Source organism: Lytechinus pictus, chromosome 15 (genome assembly GCF_037042905.1).
Source record: "Lytechinus pictus isolate F3 Inbred chromosome 15, Lp3.0, whole genome shotgun sequence".
Taxonomy (NCBI): domain Eukaryota; kingdom Metazoa; phylum Echinodermata; class Echinoidea; order Temnopleuroida; family Toxopneustidae; genus Lytechinus; species Lytechinus pictus.
In genome coordinates, this window is record NC_087259.1 from 477,171 (window position 1) to 495,208 (window position 18,038).

Sequence of the window (18,038 nt, forward strand, 5' to 3'; positions counted from 1 at the left end):
TTTGCACTTCTCTCCCGTCTGCCTCAGTGGCCACGGACGCCTCGCTTTCGGGCTGGGGCGGCCACTGGGCAGGGAGATGGGGTCGATGGGTCTGATCCCAGCAGCACACCTGTATGAATGTGCTGGAGATGCGAGCTGTGCACAACTCCCCCAACTTTTCCAGCACAAGCTTGTGGTCCGGACTGTGTTAATCCGCGGCTTACATGAACCGGCAGGACGGCACTCAGTCGAGCTCCCTTGACATGCTTGCGTGCCCTCCGAGTGGTCTCTCCACCCAGAGATTTCTTAGTCGATCCAAGCCCTTTCAACCAGAAGCGACAATTGTTCTGTTCTCGTGTGAAGAAGAAAGAGGTCACCTTCTTCCATGCCTTCTCCCTTCATTGGGGGCATCTGAGATGCTACGCATTCCATTCGTTTGCATTTATACCGCTTGCATTACGCAAAGTCAAGGCAGACAACGCATGGGTACTCCTGATACCCCCCATGTGACTCAGGAGTCTGCTGTTCCCTCATCTCTTCTCTCTATTAGAGGGGGAACCTCTCACCCTTTCCGTGAAGGCACACCTGGAGTCTCAGCCCTCTTAGGAATCAAGCATCGACGGCCAGCGTTTTTTTATTTATCTGCTTGGTCACTCTCGTGGAGGATGCTAGGGCCTAAAGTTTTTCCTAGCGAGCAGCTCAATTTTTTTTGTGTGGCGATCATTCTGCTGAGGTGCGCAAGGCTCCAGTGTCTCCGATTGCTGATTTGCTTGTCGGACTTTTCAACAAAGATAGATCATTATCGACCATCAGGGACTATTGCTTAGCCATTGCAGCCACTCATGTCGGTTTCCCTGATGGTTCGAATGTCTCCAATCCGAATCTTCTTACAAGACTCTTGAGATCCTTCTTTTTTTCTCATACGTCTGCCTAGTATAAGTTTACCCCGTCATGGAGCATATCGGCCGTACTTAACGCTTTGGCTAACCTTCTTTTGAGCCGATAGCTAGGGCTTCTTGGCATAATTTATCTATCAAGACAGCCTTTTATAAAGTTATTTCTGGCTTCCCTTCAGACTTTTCCTTCTCTTCTGAGGATAAAGTGTGGTGTCCTGTCCAGGCTTTGAAATGGTATCTCGATTAGACAAAGTGTGTTCGTACATGTAAATCTGAGCAATTCCTTGTAATTTCTCACGATCCTTTCACTGCAGCATCTCGCGACTCTTTCTCAGGCTAGATTGTTGTAGTGATTAGGTCTGCAGAGGCCTACATTAAGACCCACAATACCAGGAGTATCGGGTTGTCATGGGCCCTTTTCCAAGGTATTCCACTTGACGATTTTTTAGGGCTGCTTTTTGGTGTTGTGCCAATTTTTTCATGTCTTTCTATTTGAAAGACATTCCGTCTGACAAGGCGAAATTTGCCTCCTCAGCCCTGAAGGCAGTGGCCTCCGTGTTTTCATCTCCCTAATTCTTGACGTACTTTCTTTTTGCTGTAGACATGCCTCCCACGGCTGAATCCGTGCTGGTCTAGCATAGATCAAGTAGATGTTTCCTAGTTAATAATAATAATACATGCGATTTGTATAGTGCACTTTCATCTTGATTAGATGCTCAAGGCGCTTCAGAGCAGAACAACAAAAACTATTTACATACAAGTATAATACATGTACTGTACATGTCTGAACAATAAGTCAATGTCTATCAAAAAACACTCTTATACAGGTACATGTATGTTTTCAGTTTGCCCTTGAAGGTGGTCACTGAAGTTTGGGTTTTCAAACTCTGTAGGAGAGAATTCCACAGGCTAGGCAAGGAAAAAAAGGAAAAGAGAAAAGGGAAGAAAGGTATAGCTTTGTTGTTTTTTCCTTCTTTTTTTTGGTCAAAAGAATAAAAACCTAAACGAGACATTCTTCTCTCTTCATACAAAAATTTTTCTTCCACGCTCTGCATGGGAAAAAATATAAAAATTGGCATTCCCTTAAATTGTTTCCCACACATTTTTTCTACTCCATTTTCCCCTTCCCGGCTGTGGGAATGGTATATGCTTGCCAGAAATCATAAAGTATACATGGGTGTTAAAAGTATGAAAAGTATTTCCTTTAAATTGCATTGACACAAAATTTTGGCTCTTCTGTTCGGAGCAGTAATATTACCGTCACTCCCAGAGTCCTCAAATGCTATTTCTTCCACTTTTTTTTTTGCCGGAGTTTCTGCATTTTATTCAAAAATCAATAAGAAATGAAAAAAAAATTGATACAATAACAATGACATAAATGAGTACATTTTGCGTGACAATCGAAAAGATAGAAAACTACATAAATGAAGCAGGTAAAATAGTAAAGTGGGTAATAGTGCAGGGGCCATCTATAATAAGCATGTACATGTAACTGCTTGAAACAATAGCAGTCATGAGGCAAGTAATTTTTTCAGCAAGTATTTTTTGGCATACTTGTAGTATCTGCTCAAAGGGGGAGGCATTAAAATCGTGCCATGCTACATGTATATGCAAAAATACTTACGATATTTAACTCTATTCTATATCGCTGCACATCCATCTCCTGTCTTGTTTTGTGCCATTGATTTGAAATTTTGAATATCACTAAAGTTTCTTAATCAAACAAAAGGGAGCGCTTAATATGAGCGAAATTACACAATTTTATTTTCTTACAAAATAAATCAGAGAGGTTTCCGTGCTTCGCGAGCATGGGAAAGGAAAAGTCCTTCTTGTAGCTTGCATCATCCCTTTCACATTTTGAGCTTGTTTTTCTTCTTAATCAAGATATATATTTTATATATATATATATATATATATATATATATATATATATACTCTAAAAATTATCAAAATTAAAACATATTAAAGTTTCTGAGAAATTTTTAAAATTCAGGGCTTCACCGCCATTCACAGGAAGGAATAGGGCCTATTTCCTTCCTGTATAAACCCGTCTTCTACTCTGTTTGGCGACTTGATCGAGTTAACAAAATTTTAATGTGGATAAACTTTTTACAATTAAATCTGATGTGACCAAGGTAGGCATAATTGTATCATTTCTGTTCTCTATTTTCATAAAACGTTTTAAGCTTCCGTGCTTTGCGGAGGAATTATTTGAAATTTTTTAGTCTTTTCCCATTTTGGGGGCGCTCACAATTTCTTTCGAAAACAATTTTTTTTTTAATCACAGCAAGTCAATATTAGAGTTGATAAGGGTACTAGAGATGCAAGAGACGCCTTCTCTTGATTTGAATTTGATGAGATATCCAAAACTCCCCCCTCTCTGCACCCTCCCCCTAAGGGAGCGCGCTCTTTAATAATAATGCGACGTTGCTTGTATAGCGCATATCACTATGGGCGTCTCTATAAGTGTTGGCACGCTTTGTGTGCACTAACCGCCCCCTCCAAAATTAAGTCCTGGCTATGCGGTTGCTGGATGCATCTACTAGAGTCCCTCCCACCGGCCCCTTGCCTTGCGTGGCAACATGTCTCATTGTCACAGACTTAATTTGAGGAAGATGGGGGTCATTGCACAATGATCTCTGGAGTATGATGCACAGGGAGATGATGCTATAGTGCAAGAAATTCTGGGTTCTATCATCTCGGTGTGCGACTTTATTAGCATAAACTAGCATAGATCAAGACGATGTATCCAGATATTTCGTAAATTATCAGGTATTTTCATGGTTGTTGCGCCAACAGAGGCTCTATTACAAATTAGGCAGCGATGCCTAATGTTACAACAATGGATACACATTCTAATAGATGTTTTGACTTCACATTCTGAAAGATATGACTGAGCTTACTGTTAGCGCTCTGTTAGGCTAAGGTCACAACTCCGATTAGTAGCCTGCTCGGGCACCGCTGGAATTTAGGCATCGCCGAACTCTTTTTGTAGAAGTCGAGCAGGCTGTAAAAATACTTAGCGGTGGCCGAGCAGTTGCTGGTCGATTATTCATTACTCGAGGCCAAATCTGGGAACTTTCTGTTTGGCGTCCGAGCATTGATAGGCTGACGACCTACCGATTCCCGGGCTGTCTCCCAACGGCCTTCGGCTTATTTTTGTCTCAGCTGCATAGCAGAGTGAGACTATAGGCGCCGCTTTTCTGGCGGTGGCGGCGGCATCAACATCAAATCTTAACCGAAGATTTTGAAATGACAGCATAACTTCGAAAGTATATGGACCTAGTTCATGAAACTTGGACATAAGTTTAATCAAGCATTACTAAAGATCCTGCCTGAGTTTCAGGTCACATGACCAAGGTCAAAGGTCATTTATAGGGACAGTGATTTTCCGTTTCTAAAAATTGCCTTTTCCATTTCAGAAAATCTTAAATTCTGTTCTAGCATGTCTGAAAACGGAAATTCCCCATGGACTATGTGTCCATGAAAAAATGGCAATTCCGTTTGCATAGAAAATGAATACGCAGTGAGTGGCTACATGTACATGTATGTCAAAATGCTCGTGCTCATCAAAATTTGTATCTGCCACTGTACTACATGAACCAATGCTTTAAAGTCAATTTCAATTAAAGAGATTCCGAGTACAAAACCTGTTCAAAGAAACATAATCAACATGAATACATGTACATTGTACATGTACATCCTCACCTTTCACATTATTAGCATTTTATGGTTAAATGAGATTTTATCGCTGATTTGGGGACTTTTTGGACATCGTTTTGAGCAGTAGTCGACTTTGCCTATCCTCCATTTTGGATTTGTTGAATACCGCGATCATTATATTATGACCAAACACAGAGGGCAGCAACACACGGCTGTATTTCTCCCTTATATGCGGACGTGAGTGTAAACTAATTTCAATACGATCGAGTGATGGAGGAGCTCGAGAGCAGTTACGATGTGTGGATTTTCGTATTTCGTTGAGGATTTGCGAGTAATTTCTGTTGCTATTCTGTGCATTTTGTAAAAAAGTATGTTTTCCGTAATTTTCCGTTTGAAAAGCCACTTTCCGTTTTGAAAGGCTGATTTCGATAATTCCGTCTGTTTTCTGCGATCGCAGGAAATCACTGTCCCTACATTTAGGGTCAATGAATTTAGACCATGTTGGGGGAATCGACATCAAAATCTTAACCTTTAGAAGGTTAAGTTTTTGAAATGTCATTATATGGACCTAGTTCATAAAACCTGGCCATAAGGGTAATGAAATAATATTGAACATCCTGCCCAAGTTTCAAGTCACATGACCAAGGTCATTTAGGGTCAATGAACTTTGGCTAAGTTGGGGGTATTTGTTGAATTACCATCATAACTCAAAGTTTATGGATCTGATTCATAAAACTTGCCAGACATAAGAGTAATCAAGTATCACTGAACATCTTGTGCAAGTTTCAGGTCACATGACCAAGGTCAAAGGTCATTTAATTAAGGTCTATGAACATTGGCCATGTTGGGGATATTTGTTGAATTACCATCATAACTCTGAGAGATGTATTGGTCTGGTTCATAAAACTTAGACATAAAAATTATCAAGTATTACTGAACATCCTGTGCCAGTTTCAGGTCACATGGCAAAGGTCAAAGGTCATTTAAGGTCAATAAACTTTGGCCATGTTGGGGGTATTTGTTGAATTGCTGTCATAACTTTCAAAGTTTATGGATATAGTTTATGAAATGTGGACATGCAGTAATCAAGTATCACTGACAAGTCTTAGGTCACATGATCAAGGTCAAATGTCATTTAGGGTCAATGAACATAGTATTGTATCATTATATGAATGGTGTTTTTTGTGAATAATTATTTTATAGTTTTGAAAGTCATCACTGCTGCTATATTGAATCGCATAATGCAGGTGAGACTGCCAGATGCGCTCCACTTGTATGGTTATCGCCCGGCCAATCTTGAATTCGCCGCGAGATCATTGAACAATCTACATGTATGACCGACTGGCCGATGACCACTCGACAGCCGTTGAGCCAACGAGTTCAATTTTTTACGTGAATACGACCGCCCGGGCACCGAGCATATTTAGGGTGGCGAGTAAAAAATGACCAGGCTCCGCCAGAATTTTAGCTCTGCACTAAATCCTGAGCGGCAACTGAGCGATGGCACAAAATCCAATGGTGCCTCAGTGGCCACTGCTCGTGCCCGGCCAAAATTGATCAAAAACTCGCCGCCAGGTCGCCAAGCAGGCTGGTTTTTGGAGTTCTGACTTTAGCCTTAGGCTAACAGCGTTTCTCTGCGGCCGGCACTGATTGGGATGAGCGCAGGGTGTGTACTGGTTGATACTAGCATATACATGTAGAGACTTGTTGTAATCGGAGGGTGCATACTGGTTGATACTGGCATATTAGAAACTTGTTGTAATTGGGTGCAGATCCATTGATTATGTGATAAACCAGAAGTAGAAGTTTGAAGATTATTTGATCCTTTATGGGTAACCAATTGAGGTTTTTAGAACAGGAGTGATGTGATTTTGTTTATTTAACAGAGAAACAATGCGAACTGCTTGATTCTGTAGTTTTTAAAAGTCGAGTGATTTTTTAGTTTGGTATATTATAGAGAAGGCTACATGTATTACTAAAATCAAGACGTGAAGAGATGAGGGAGGGAGCAAGTTTTTCAGTTGCAGTACGAGTTAAATAATTTTGTATGAAGCCAATGTTGCGAAATTCATAGTGGACAGATTTACAAATACTTGTGATCTGAATAGACATCGATATTTGGGAATAAAAATATAACACCAAGATTGCAACGTGAATCAGAAGAAAAATGGGATTACTGGAAATGATACCATATACATGTAGATGATAATAATTATATTGGATGATGATTATATTGGATGGCTTTATTTCATGGAATACCAGAAATATTCCACTCGTTAAGGCCAATATTCCCCTCGTCTGCAATTTGTGGAATATTTACTCCACACTCTTTGAATAATTATGGTATTCCATTCTGAGCCATCCAATATAATATAGATACTAATGTCAAAAGAGATACATTTACAAAGGTACACCTCCATGTAAGAAATAATGATGCTGGGGAAACGAAATCTTATATACCGTACACTGTAATACAGTGCCTCCCGTGAAAAAGGAAACCGATAATTATCGATCATTATTTAATCAAAAATACAATAGACAAATGATCGATCATTATAAAGCTCAGAATCTCTTCTTCTACAGTCATATGATTCTTCATTCACACATGACTGAGTTTAGGAGGTGAAACATGTTTATATTCACTTGATCTACAATCACATGGTCTACTCATGAAGTCTAATGCCACATTACATGTAGCTATACCCATATGGTCTACTCATGAAGTCTAATGCCACATTACATGTAGCTACATGTATACCCATATGGTCTACTCAGGAAGTCTAATGCCACATTACATGTAGCTACATGTATACCCATATGGTCTACTCAGGAAGTCTAATGCCACATTACATGTAGCTACATGTATACCCATATGGTCTACTCAGGAAGTCTAATGCCACATTACATGTAGCTATACCCATATGGTCTACTCAGGAAGTCTTATGCCACATTACATGTAGCTATACCCATATGGTCTACTCAGGAAGTCTAATGCCACATTACATGTAGCTTTTCCCATATGGTCTACTCAGGAAGTCTAATGCCACATTACATGTAGCTATACCCATATGGTCTACTCAGGAAGTCTAATGCCACATTACATGTAGCTATACCCATATGGTCTACTCAGGAAGTCTAATGCCACATCAGATATACCCATATGGTCTACTCAGGAAGTCTAATGCCACATTACATGTAGCTATACCCATATGGTCTACTCAGAAGTCTAATGCCACATTACATGTAGCTATACCCATATGGTCTACTCAGGAAGTCTAATGCCACATTACATGTAGCTATACCCATATGGTCTACTCAGGAAGTCTAATGCCACATTACATGTAGCTATACCCATATGGTCTACTCAGGAAGTCTAATGCCACATTACATGTAGCTATACCCATATGGTCTACTCAGAAGTCTAATGCCACATTACATGTAGCTATACCCATATGGTCTACTCAGGAAGTCTAATGCCACATTACATGTAGCTATACCCATATGGTCTACTCAGGAAGTCTAATGCCACATTACATGTAGCTATACCCATATGGTCTACTCAGGAAGTCTAATGCCACATCAGCTATACCCATATGGTCTACTCAGGAAGTCTTATGCCACATTACATGTAGCTATACCCATATGGTCTACTCAGGAAGTCTAATGCCACATTAGCTATACCCATTTGGTCTACTCAGGAAGTCTAATGCCACATTACATGTAGCTATACCCATATGGTCTACTCAGGAAGTCTAATGCCACATTACATGTAGCTTTTCCCATATGGTCTACTCAGGAAGTCTAATGCCACATTAGCTTTTCCCATATGGTCTACTCAGGAAGTCTAATGCCACATCAGCTATACCCATATGGTCTACTCAGGAAGTCTAATGCCACATTACATGTAGCTATACCCATTTGGTCTACTTAGGAAGTCTAATGCCACATTAGCTATACCCATTTGGTCTACTCAGGTAGTCTAATGCCACATTACATGTAGCTATACCCATATGGTCTACTCAGGAAGTCTTATGCCACATTACATGTAGCTATACCCATATGGTCTACTCAGGAAGTCTAATGCCACATTAGCTATACCCATTTGGTCTACTCAGGAAGTCTAATGCCACATTACATGTAGCTATACCCATATGGTCTACTCAGGTAGTCTAATGCCACATTAGCTATACCCATTTGGTCTAATTGCCATTTGGTCTACTCTACACTAGGTTATAGTCTAATGCCTAGATGGTCAGATTTTCTCTTTGTCTACTAGTTGTTTCGCATTGTATTCAAATAAACATTTGATTCGGAAGATGTTTGAAGATTTGCATGATGGCATGAACAATTGCAGAAGTGGTTTACGGTGCTTTAGATAGAGATAGAAGTGAAATGGAAAGGTGAAAAAGAGGAGGTTGGGAAGTAGACTAATAAATAAAATAATAATACATGTAGCTAGTTTTTATATAGCTCTTTTCCCAGAACGGCTCAAAGCACTTTAAAGCATATTATTACCCTAGTCATTGGATTCATTTAAATTCCGCATGAAAAGTGCACAATTTCCACTCCCAGGGGACCATTCCTTGCATTGAATTTTTTTTAAATGAGTGTAGTCCTTAATAGGACTAAACCAGAGGAGTGGAAAGCTGAGTAGTAGGCAGGGTGAGATGCTTGAGTAGAAGGCTGGTTGAGTTGAGAGGTGAGAGAGGCTTGAGTACATGAGAAAAGGCTGGCTTGAACGGTATGATTTTAATAGCAGACACAAAAAATCCCACTGAATTTAACATTCTTAGCATTATTACAATACAATCATTTTATTATCAACAAATGTAGATAAAAATGGCAGTACAGAACACACCCTTATTTTCAGTGTCTTGATCATTTATTCTTTTAGGGATTTTCTACACCATCATCATCAATTTGAAACAAGAGCTGAAAACTATGATGTAGTAGACGATCACCATCTCTTGGATGAGAGTGCATTCCTTGACGAGGAGATTGAGTGCCTGGAGGACACCTTAGCAAAGAGAAGAGCTCAGTTGAGGGAAGCTGATAAGTTACTGCTGCAATGTCAGACTGATTTATATGAAGCTCAAAATAAGGTGTGATTGTTAATCATAAAGTGTATTATTAATATAGTTGTTTATAACACAGATTCAAGGATACAGCCAGGATATGCAATTCACTTGTTCATACTTCGTGGCAAGCCTGCCCAAAACCAACAATAAGTCTCCAGGAAAGGTTCTCTGTAAATGGCCAAAAATAGTTATTTGGCCTTCAAAAAGTAAGAATTACAAAACTTATCTGAAAGAGTAATTCTTCATACTATCAAAATTTAAAGTTTCAAATCACATTCTTAAAGGAAAATGAAATCTTTGGAACAAGAAAACTTGTGTGAAAACAGAAAAATCAAAGAAACAGATCAACAAAAGTTTGAGAAAAACAGGACAAATAATGAAAAAGTTATGGGCATTTGAATATTGCGATCACTAATGCTATGGAGATCTTCTAATTGGCAATGCAATAAAGATGTGTGATGTCACTTGTGAACAACTTTCCCATTACTTTAGTATATATTTCACTTAAACTGCCTCTTTTATCACATCTATCAATAGATCATGTATTCTTTCTATAAGGAGGGCATGTGATACAGATTTTCAAAGAATACATTATGGATAAAGAGTTTTTATCACCATAAGAAAGAACAAAAAGAGATATTTGGGGTGTATTCTATAGTCCATCAAAGGGAAAATTGTTCACATGTGACATCACACATCTTTGTCGCATTGCCAATGGGAGGATCTCCATAGCATTAGTGATCGCAATATTGAAATGCTCATAACTTTCTCATTATTTGTCCGATTTTTCTCAAAATTTATTTGTTCTTTTATTTTTCTGTTTCCACGCAAGCCCACTTGTTCAATAAGTTTCATTTTCCTTTAAACTGTAAAATATCTAAAATTTCATGATTTTGCTCTAGATGTCTGATTTGGATAATAATAATAATAAACTAGATTTTAATTCGTCATGCGGACGAATTTAGGTGGTCTGTCGTAGACAGACAAATACTAGTACATAAACATACATAATTATTCATCAAATGAGTAGATATAAGATTGAAAGATAAATAGACAGTCAGATAGACAAACATATTTAAATAGATACACATAAGAAAGATAGATAAACATACATAATAATTGAAACACATAAATGTATATTAAATTGAAAGATAAATGGATCGATAGACAGACAAATTCAAACAGATAGAGATATAGAAAGAAAGATAGATAGTTAGATAAATATATCATGTAGGTAGATAGATAGATAGATAGATATAGATAGATAGATAGATAGATAGATAGATAGATAGATAGATAGACATATTTAAACAGATAGATATATATATTAGACAGAGAGAGAGAGAGAGATAGATAGACAGATAGATAGATACATGTACTGTAGGTCTACAATATAGACAGACAGACATATGGATAGATAGAGAGAGAGAGACATTCAAACAGATAGATATATATTAGACAGAGAGAGAGATAGATATGTCATGTAGGTAGATAGATAGATTTTAACACAGACAGCGGATAGATAGACGGATATGATTAGATATCAAAAAAGTAATTATAATCTGTTTTATTTTGCAATATTTTAACTATTATTTATTAGAATTCTTATAATTGATCGTGCGCAAGTAAAAAAAAAAAAAAAAAAAATCATGTTCACCCGCGGACTCGAACCCCTGCCCGCATGATTGAATGAGATGCAAGTCTGACGCCTAACCGATTGAGCTAGAATATTTCCCATAGACTTTACACGTAAGGAAAATACGAGAATCTCAAATCCAATTTTGCAAGTGAAATACGGGCATGATCCCGGCATCTGATCGAAAAATAAAGGCAACATTTCCGAAAGCTTAGAATCTCAGCTACAACATACTAAAAGCTCAGGGATAACTGACAAGAAAAAATGGAGATATGACTCAAGAAATAAAGGAATGTAGAATCTAGTTTTGAGAAAAAGTCATGTCCCATAGTGATTACATGCAAAATGAGTAAAAATGACACGCCTTTATTATTTGCAATTTTTGAGGATAATCCGTTTATTGAAATGAAATATAAAGGCAATAACTCAGAAAGAGTAAGACCTACATGTAAGCTACAACATATCAAAAATTGGGCGAAATTTGATCAATATTCACGGAGTTAGAGCCAAATTTGCATAATTATAATAACGTCATAACACGCAAAATGGATATTTTGACTTCCGACGCCATTTTGATGACGTCATAGTATACTTAGGGTCAAATGAGACATGAAATCATATGTATGATTCATATTCTATCGAAATATTTAAAAAAAATTGGGGGTCCCCGTCCGTTCTGAAGAGCTACAGTGAATTTTTAATAGGCATGTTTTTGCCCGTATGGCCTATAGTGAGAGCTCGCGCGGACACGTACTGCAAACTTTAACGGGTGTTAATTTCGTTATTAATGGTCGTAGAAGGTTGATCAAGGTATCAAATTGCTCAGAATTATATTATCAATGCAATGATATAAAAAACGGTGTTTCTGCGTTGTGTTGGAGGCGTTACGCGCATACGTGTACGTGCGCAAATTTTTGAAATGCTTAAAATGACCTGAAATGTACTCTACTTTGGTCAAAAAGTGATTTTGAGCAATTTGAAATTTTGACGAGCGCGTACGCGCGCGTCGTGACCTCCAGGTGACCTTTGATGACATGACCTGTTGACCCTTGACCTGAAGTTGATGTGATGTAAATTTGATTGATTTTTGATAATTGATAATGTGATTTTACAAAATGGCGTCTACATGTAGATGACGTCATCATGACATGACCTTGAAAAGCTTATTTTGGCGTTTCCATGACAGATGCTACATGTATTGATGACATGAAATTCAATGAAATTGACATGGTCAAATTCGAGATATCTTGGCGACAAATATGTAGTCATTAAAAATAAATAATAAAAATAATGATAATAAAGAAAATTCTGACGAAATTAATAGGTGATCTGTCAAAGACAGACCACCTAAAAATATTGACTGGCTCCTCTTTCAAGAAACTTCAAATATATTGCTCTTGAAAGAACCATATACCCCCACCAAACAAAGTTTGGTGGCCATCATGGCCTCCCCCAACAGTCCTCAATACAGATGTTGTTTGAAGGTTTGCATGGTGGCATGTACAATCGATGTGGTTTACGGAACACCATGTGGAGTATTATAGAAACAGTGGATAGAAGAAGAAAAAGGAAAAAGAAATGGATAGGTGAGAAAGTGGAAATTTGAGAGTAGAGTAATCTTTCTTGAATGTAGTCTTGAAAAGGACTGTAAACCAGAAGAAATTGATGAGTTGAAACAGCTTGAGTAATAGGATGGATGAGGAGGTGCTGGCTTGAGTCGGCGAGTAAAAGCTCATCATCTCTACTCGCCGACTCAGCCAGCTCATCATCTCTACTCGCCGACTCAAGCTGTTTCAACTTTTATTTAAGAAAGATTTCCCCTTATCTCCTCTTATTTCTTGAATTCCATCAGGCTTGTGAAACACTTCGACAGTACGACAAAGCAACTCATGACCTCGCAATGACAAAAGAGGAGAGAGAGGAACTCGAACAGAGGTCACATGAGGTCGCCGTAGCCCTGGTCCAGGCCCAGGAACGGCTCCTTGTCTTGGAGAAAGAGGTGGAAGAGCTGGAGAAAAAGCGTAGAACCGTTGAGAGGGATGCGGTTGAGGTGGAGACCCTACTTAGTAGCAAGGAGATGGAGATTAGAGCAGTGGAGGCAAAGAGAGACCAGAGTTGTAAAAGGTATGGTGAAGACAAAATATTAAATGAAGAAAAAAGTCACAAGGGCCTCTACAGAGCTGCCAACCATTACGTTTTTGCCGTAATCATTACGTTTTTTCATTCAAATTACGGCATTATGGTTTTTCTTTTCAAATTACGTTTTTTGACAATTTTGATAATGTGTGTACATAATTGTATGTAGGCCTATGTGTAGTGCGTGTTGAGCCCGAGATGAGCCTGGTACTTGCGCGTGCGTAGTCGCCCGCCAGCCGGTTTTCCAACGCACTTTAATAATTTGATAGCGTGCACGTACATATACGTTCGTTGAATATGCGAGCGGAATGCATGGCACAAATCGCGATGTATAGCGACTGGTAACTACGTCTGTAAGGATGACGTTATCCAAGATGGCACCTTACGATGACCAACGAAAGGATCGAGGATGATTATGTTTTGATCATCATTTGAAAGGAAATGGCAGTTACTGCGGTATAAGGTACGATATTTACATCAATAACTGGGATATACTCATTTGATTTGCTAGTTCATTACGATTAACTTGCACGCCGAATAAAAGTACACAATTTTTCCTGCGCGCGCGCAGCATCTCCCTACGCACGCACTATCCCAAGATCATCACGCAAATAGGCGTCCATTTCCTCTTTTACTTTCGCCTGCCGCCGTGATCAGACGTTAGCTAAGTACACTCCCACTTAACTTCTTAAAAGTGTCCGTTGTTTACATATTTATCTATGTATTTGTATTTCAATCCTTTGCCTTTCGGCTTTAGATTGATTTCATTTATATCCTACTGCATGGAGCTTTCGTGTTATTATTCACGTTTTTCTTTAAATAAACTTGTGAGTTCCGAACCGTCAGTTTCGTTTTCTCACAGACGGGTTGCTTCCGCTTCCCTTCCCCATAGCTCCGCGCACTCCTCCTGCGTGCCGCAGGCATTGATACGACGCTCCCTTTTCTTTATAATCCTTTTTAATTCTTTATTATTATTGACTTGCACCTTTATCTCGTCTTGAATTGAATTGATTTTATTTCCTCCCCACAGCTTAGGCTATGGGACAGGTAGGAGCGTCGTCCTTGTTTGTTCTCAAACTTGTTTTCAACTTGTTCCTTTGTGAGTCGGTTGATTGTCTCAATCAATCTTTTGTTCTTGTTTGATTAATTGATTGATTGATTAAGTAATGAATTAATAATTGTTTAATTAACCAATTGTTTAATTATTAATAAATTTTAATAATTATTTTTGTATTGAAACATTTTTTTTTTAGACTTATTGTCTTAAAATAAATTTCTCTTAAAATTTTTGGGAAGCCCCCTGTTATCTATTAGCGTCCTTTAAAAAAGTTTTCGCTAATGAGTTTTCGGCTTTCCAGTTTAAGGGAAATAAGTTTTTACTTCTTCCTTTCAGATCAGCTCCTTTACCTATTTCTTTTGACCCTTGACAAAAAGCTGATCCTGCTCTTCGTCCTTAGACTTAGACGTTTCTGTTTTTAATTAACTCATCTCCTGATGACTCCAAACCTGCCGCTGGGAGAGAACCAGACATGGTATTTTGTTCCCGTGATCAGCGGCGGTGAGTATGAGGGCAAGAGAGTGAGACCCTTTGCGATGGGCTCTATAAAGGGTGGAACCGGGGAGTTGCGTCCACGTGCCTTGGAAAAAGGAGGGTGGAACCGTGGAGTTGCGTCCACGTGCCCAAGAGGATGGAACCGTGGAACCGCACCCACGTGCCCGAGCGTTTTAGGGTAGAACCGTGGCGCAGCGGCCACGTGCCTGAAAGGTGATAGCCAAGGCTCCCTCGACGGGACCTGAACCTATTTTGGGGAGTGTTGTACTAGTATAGAAAACTTCACTCCTCCAGGGCTGCTTTACCCACCGGCTATCGGGTCCAACAAGTCCGGGTTAAGAGCATGGGACTCTTTTCCCGGCACAGACTAGGCTCGATGCTTTGTCAGTCTCCTTCAGGGAGCAAAGGGCTACCAGCCCCTAGTCGCTAGAGACACGTGAGCTCGACTCCGTCAATCTCACGATTATCTGATCAGGGTGGAACCGTGGAATCGCGTCCACGTGCCCTTAAAGGTGGAACCATGGAATTAGCGTTCATGTGCCTAAACGGCTTGATCAGATTTGGGTGACTTTTCTCATGCGAGAAATCACGTCCCCCCTGTCTCTTGTGCCCTCTTCTGCCCCCCGGCCGTTTTTCAGGGTATCTTTTGTCTGTCTATCAGTCGAGATCCCTCCTGTATCTGTTTATATATAACCATTTACAGTACAAAGCTTTGCATACTTATGCATCGCTCCCGGACCGTTGCCGGGATTGGCTTAGATTAGGTGTGACTTCTAACCCTCGTCTTTGTTTGCCATTCTTCAGACAATTCCCAACTCTGTGCAGTTTGTTGTTTTGTCGCGCGAGCCGTTTGCGGCAGCTTCTCGAGACATCTTTTCACGCTGGATTGTTGAAACGATCAAGTCAGTTGGTGATGATGTTCTCCTTCTGACACTAGGCCGAGGGCCCATGATACTATAGTATCATTCTTCTTGGGCTCTTTCTATGGAATCGTCGTATACGACATCTTGAGGACCGCCTTTTTGGCGCTCTTCTAATTCCTTGTTCTTAAGGACCTTTCTTCACATGAGGCCTTATTTGCCTCCTCTGTCCTTAAGGCAGCGGCCTTTCGTGTCTTCATCTCCCTATTTTTGTACGCACTTTCTTAGTCTAGACATGCCTCCCTTCACGTTGAATCCATGTTAGTCTAGCAAATCAAATGAGTATATCCCAGTTATTGATGTAAATTATGAAAATACTTACCATGATTTTCTTATTTACGAGATAACTGGATATACTCATTTGAACCCTCCCACTGACCCCTCGCCTTGCGTGGCAACATGTCTTGCGTTCAGGCTCATGAGAGGAAATGGACAACTACATGTATTTGCGTGATGATCTTGGGATAGTGCGTGCGTAGGGAGATGCTGCGCGCGCGCAGTAAAAATTGTGTACTTTTATTCGGCGTGCAAGTTAATCGTAATGAACTAGCAAATCAAATGAGTATATCCAGTTATCTCGTAAATAAGAAAATCATGGTAAGTATTTTCATAATTTCTTAATTTTATATATTTTATCTTAAATTTGCATGTAAATTATTTCCTATAAAGTGATGTTTTATGTACAAAAAAAGGATCCGAAAATCGGATTTCCGCCGAATGTTAGATCTAACGTTACTGCTAATACGTTGTCTTTACGCACGGGCCAACACTCTTCAGGTGAGTGGAGCCCATGGAGCCAGCGTCCTAGATGTCTGCTCTATAGTGCAGTCACTGCTGGGGATGATTGAGTGTGCATGCAGTGTGATTGAGGCTGAGCTGTGCCGGGAGCTGTGATCTACGATGGGACTTTTGTGGAATGATTTCAACTTCTAATCTATAGATCTATTTGAATTTTAGATTAGATTGATTTATGAATATTTTTTTTTATTTGTGGAATGTTACATGTACTTCCATTTTATGACACTTTAATTTTAAAGGGTACTGTTTGGCAAAAACAATGCATTTGGGAAGAGAAGTCTGAATTGATGTGAACTTTTTTTTATTTCTCTTAGTCTACAATTTGGTAGTTTTGTCAGGAAACTCAACATAAAACAGTGAATTATTTAGAAGTGGAAAGGAAGCCCCAGAAAAATGGAGCCCTAAAAATGTTCACCAGAACTGATTTTGGTGCCCCTGAAAAAAAAATTCTCGACAGATCTTCACTCTGATAAGGAAGTGCCGGTGTAGATTGCACTACAAAATTAAAGGCCTACTTGTCATTTTTAGAAAAAATTGCCTTGGTGCCCTTTTGACTAGAATAAAAGTGGCCATCATGCTATTTAGAATGGCCTTGATGCCCCTTGAAATTTTGGGGCATCCAAAGGCCACTTTGCCGGTTGCCCCAAGCTGAAAGTGCCCTTTTAAAAATGGCCTTGCCCCTCTCAATTCTTAATTCGAGCCCTGCTACTGACTTAATTAAAGTTGGTAGATTATATCAAACAGGCCCAAGACTAAGGGTCCGATTTGTAACACTCTGTTACTAAGCCCAGACTAGGCCTAGAGATTAATTTTTTTTGTATTGTTTACTGCATACATACTTTTTGCATTGGATGTTTGGCGCGTGTGGTTTTAAGGTTCGTTTTAACACATTCCTTTTTTTGTTGGAAATTCCTTTTTTTGCCATAATGATTCCTTTTTTTGCTTGCGCAAGGTTGGCAGCTCTGCCTCTATCCCCATTGCCCCCTCGTTAATCAAACTATAAAGCATTATAGACTTGGCTATTTTGACGCTTAATAGAGTATGTTTTGCTCCCTTCTAAGCGCCTTGAGCATTTAATCAAAATGGAAAAGACACTATATAAATCATATGTATTATTATTATTATTAAGAAGACTGGGGGGATGATTCAGCCCCCCTTATGTTCTCAACCGGCGATCGCACGCGCATTACCCATGGCATAATCTACCAAACCAGAAGATTAGATTCTGTGAAAAATCTCATTGCTAATTGATTATGCCAATTTATGTATAAAATCAAAAGTTTGCTCTAATTAACTAAATGATGCCTCTAAAATGCTAATACAGTGTATTTGGTTTACAGACTCTTTATAGGAATCTGATGAAATGTATTTTATCAGATA

The 18,038-nt window shown here is 39.2% G+C and overlaps 1 protein-coding gene across 1 annotated transcript in view; it reads left to right on the forward strand.

Annotated features, from left to right (window-relative positions):
• The window catches only part of LOC129278129 (centriolin-like), a 68,176-nt gene that overhangs the window by 5,987 nt on the left and 44,151 nt on the right, over positions 1 to 18,038 (forward strand). The window contains exons 3-4 of the mRNA XM_064110608.1: positions 9,433 to 9,640; positions 13,105 to 13,376. Coding sequence (XP_063966678.1) covers positions 9,433 to 9,640; positions 13,105 to 13,376 — 480 coding nt within the window. The remainder of the gene's footprint in view (positions 1 to 9,432; positions 9,641 to 13,104; positions 13,377 to 18,038) is intronic.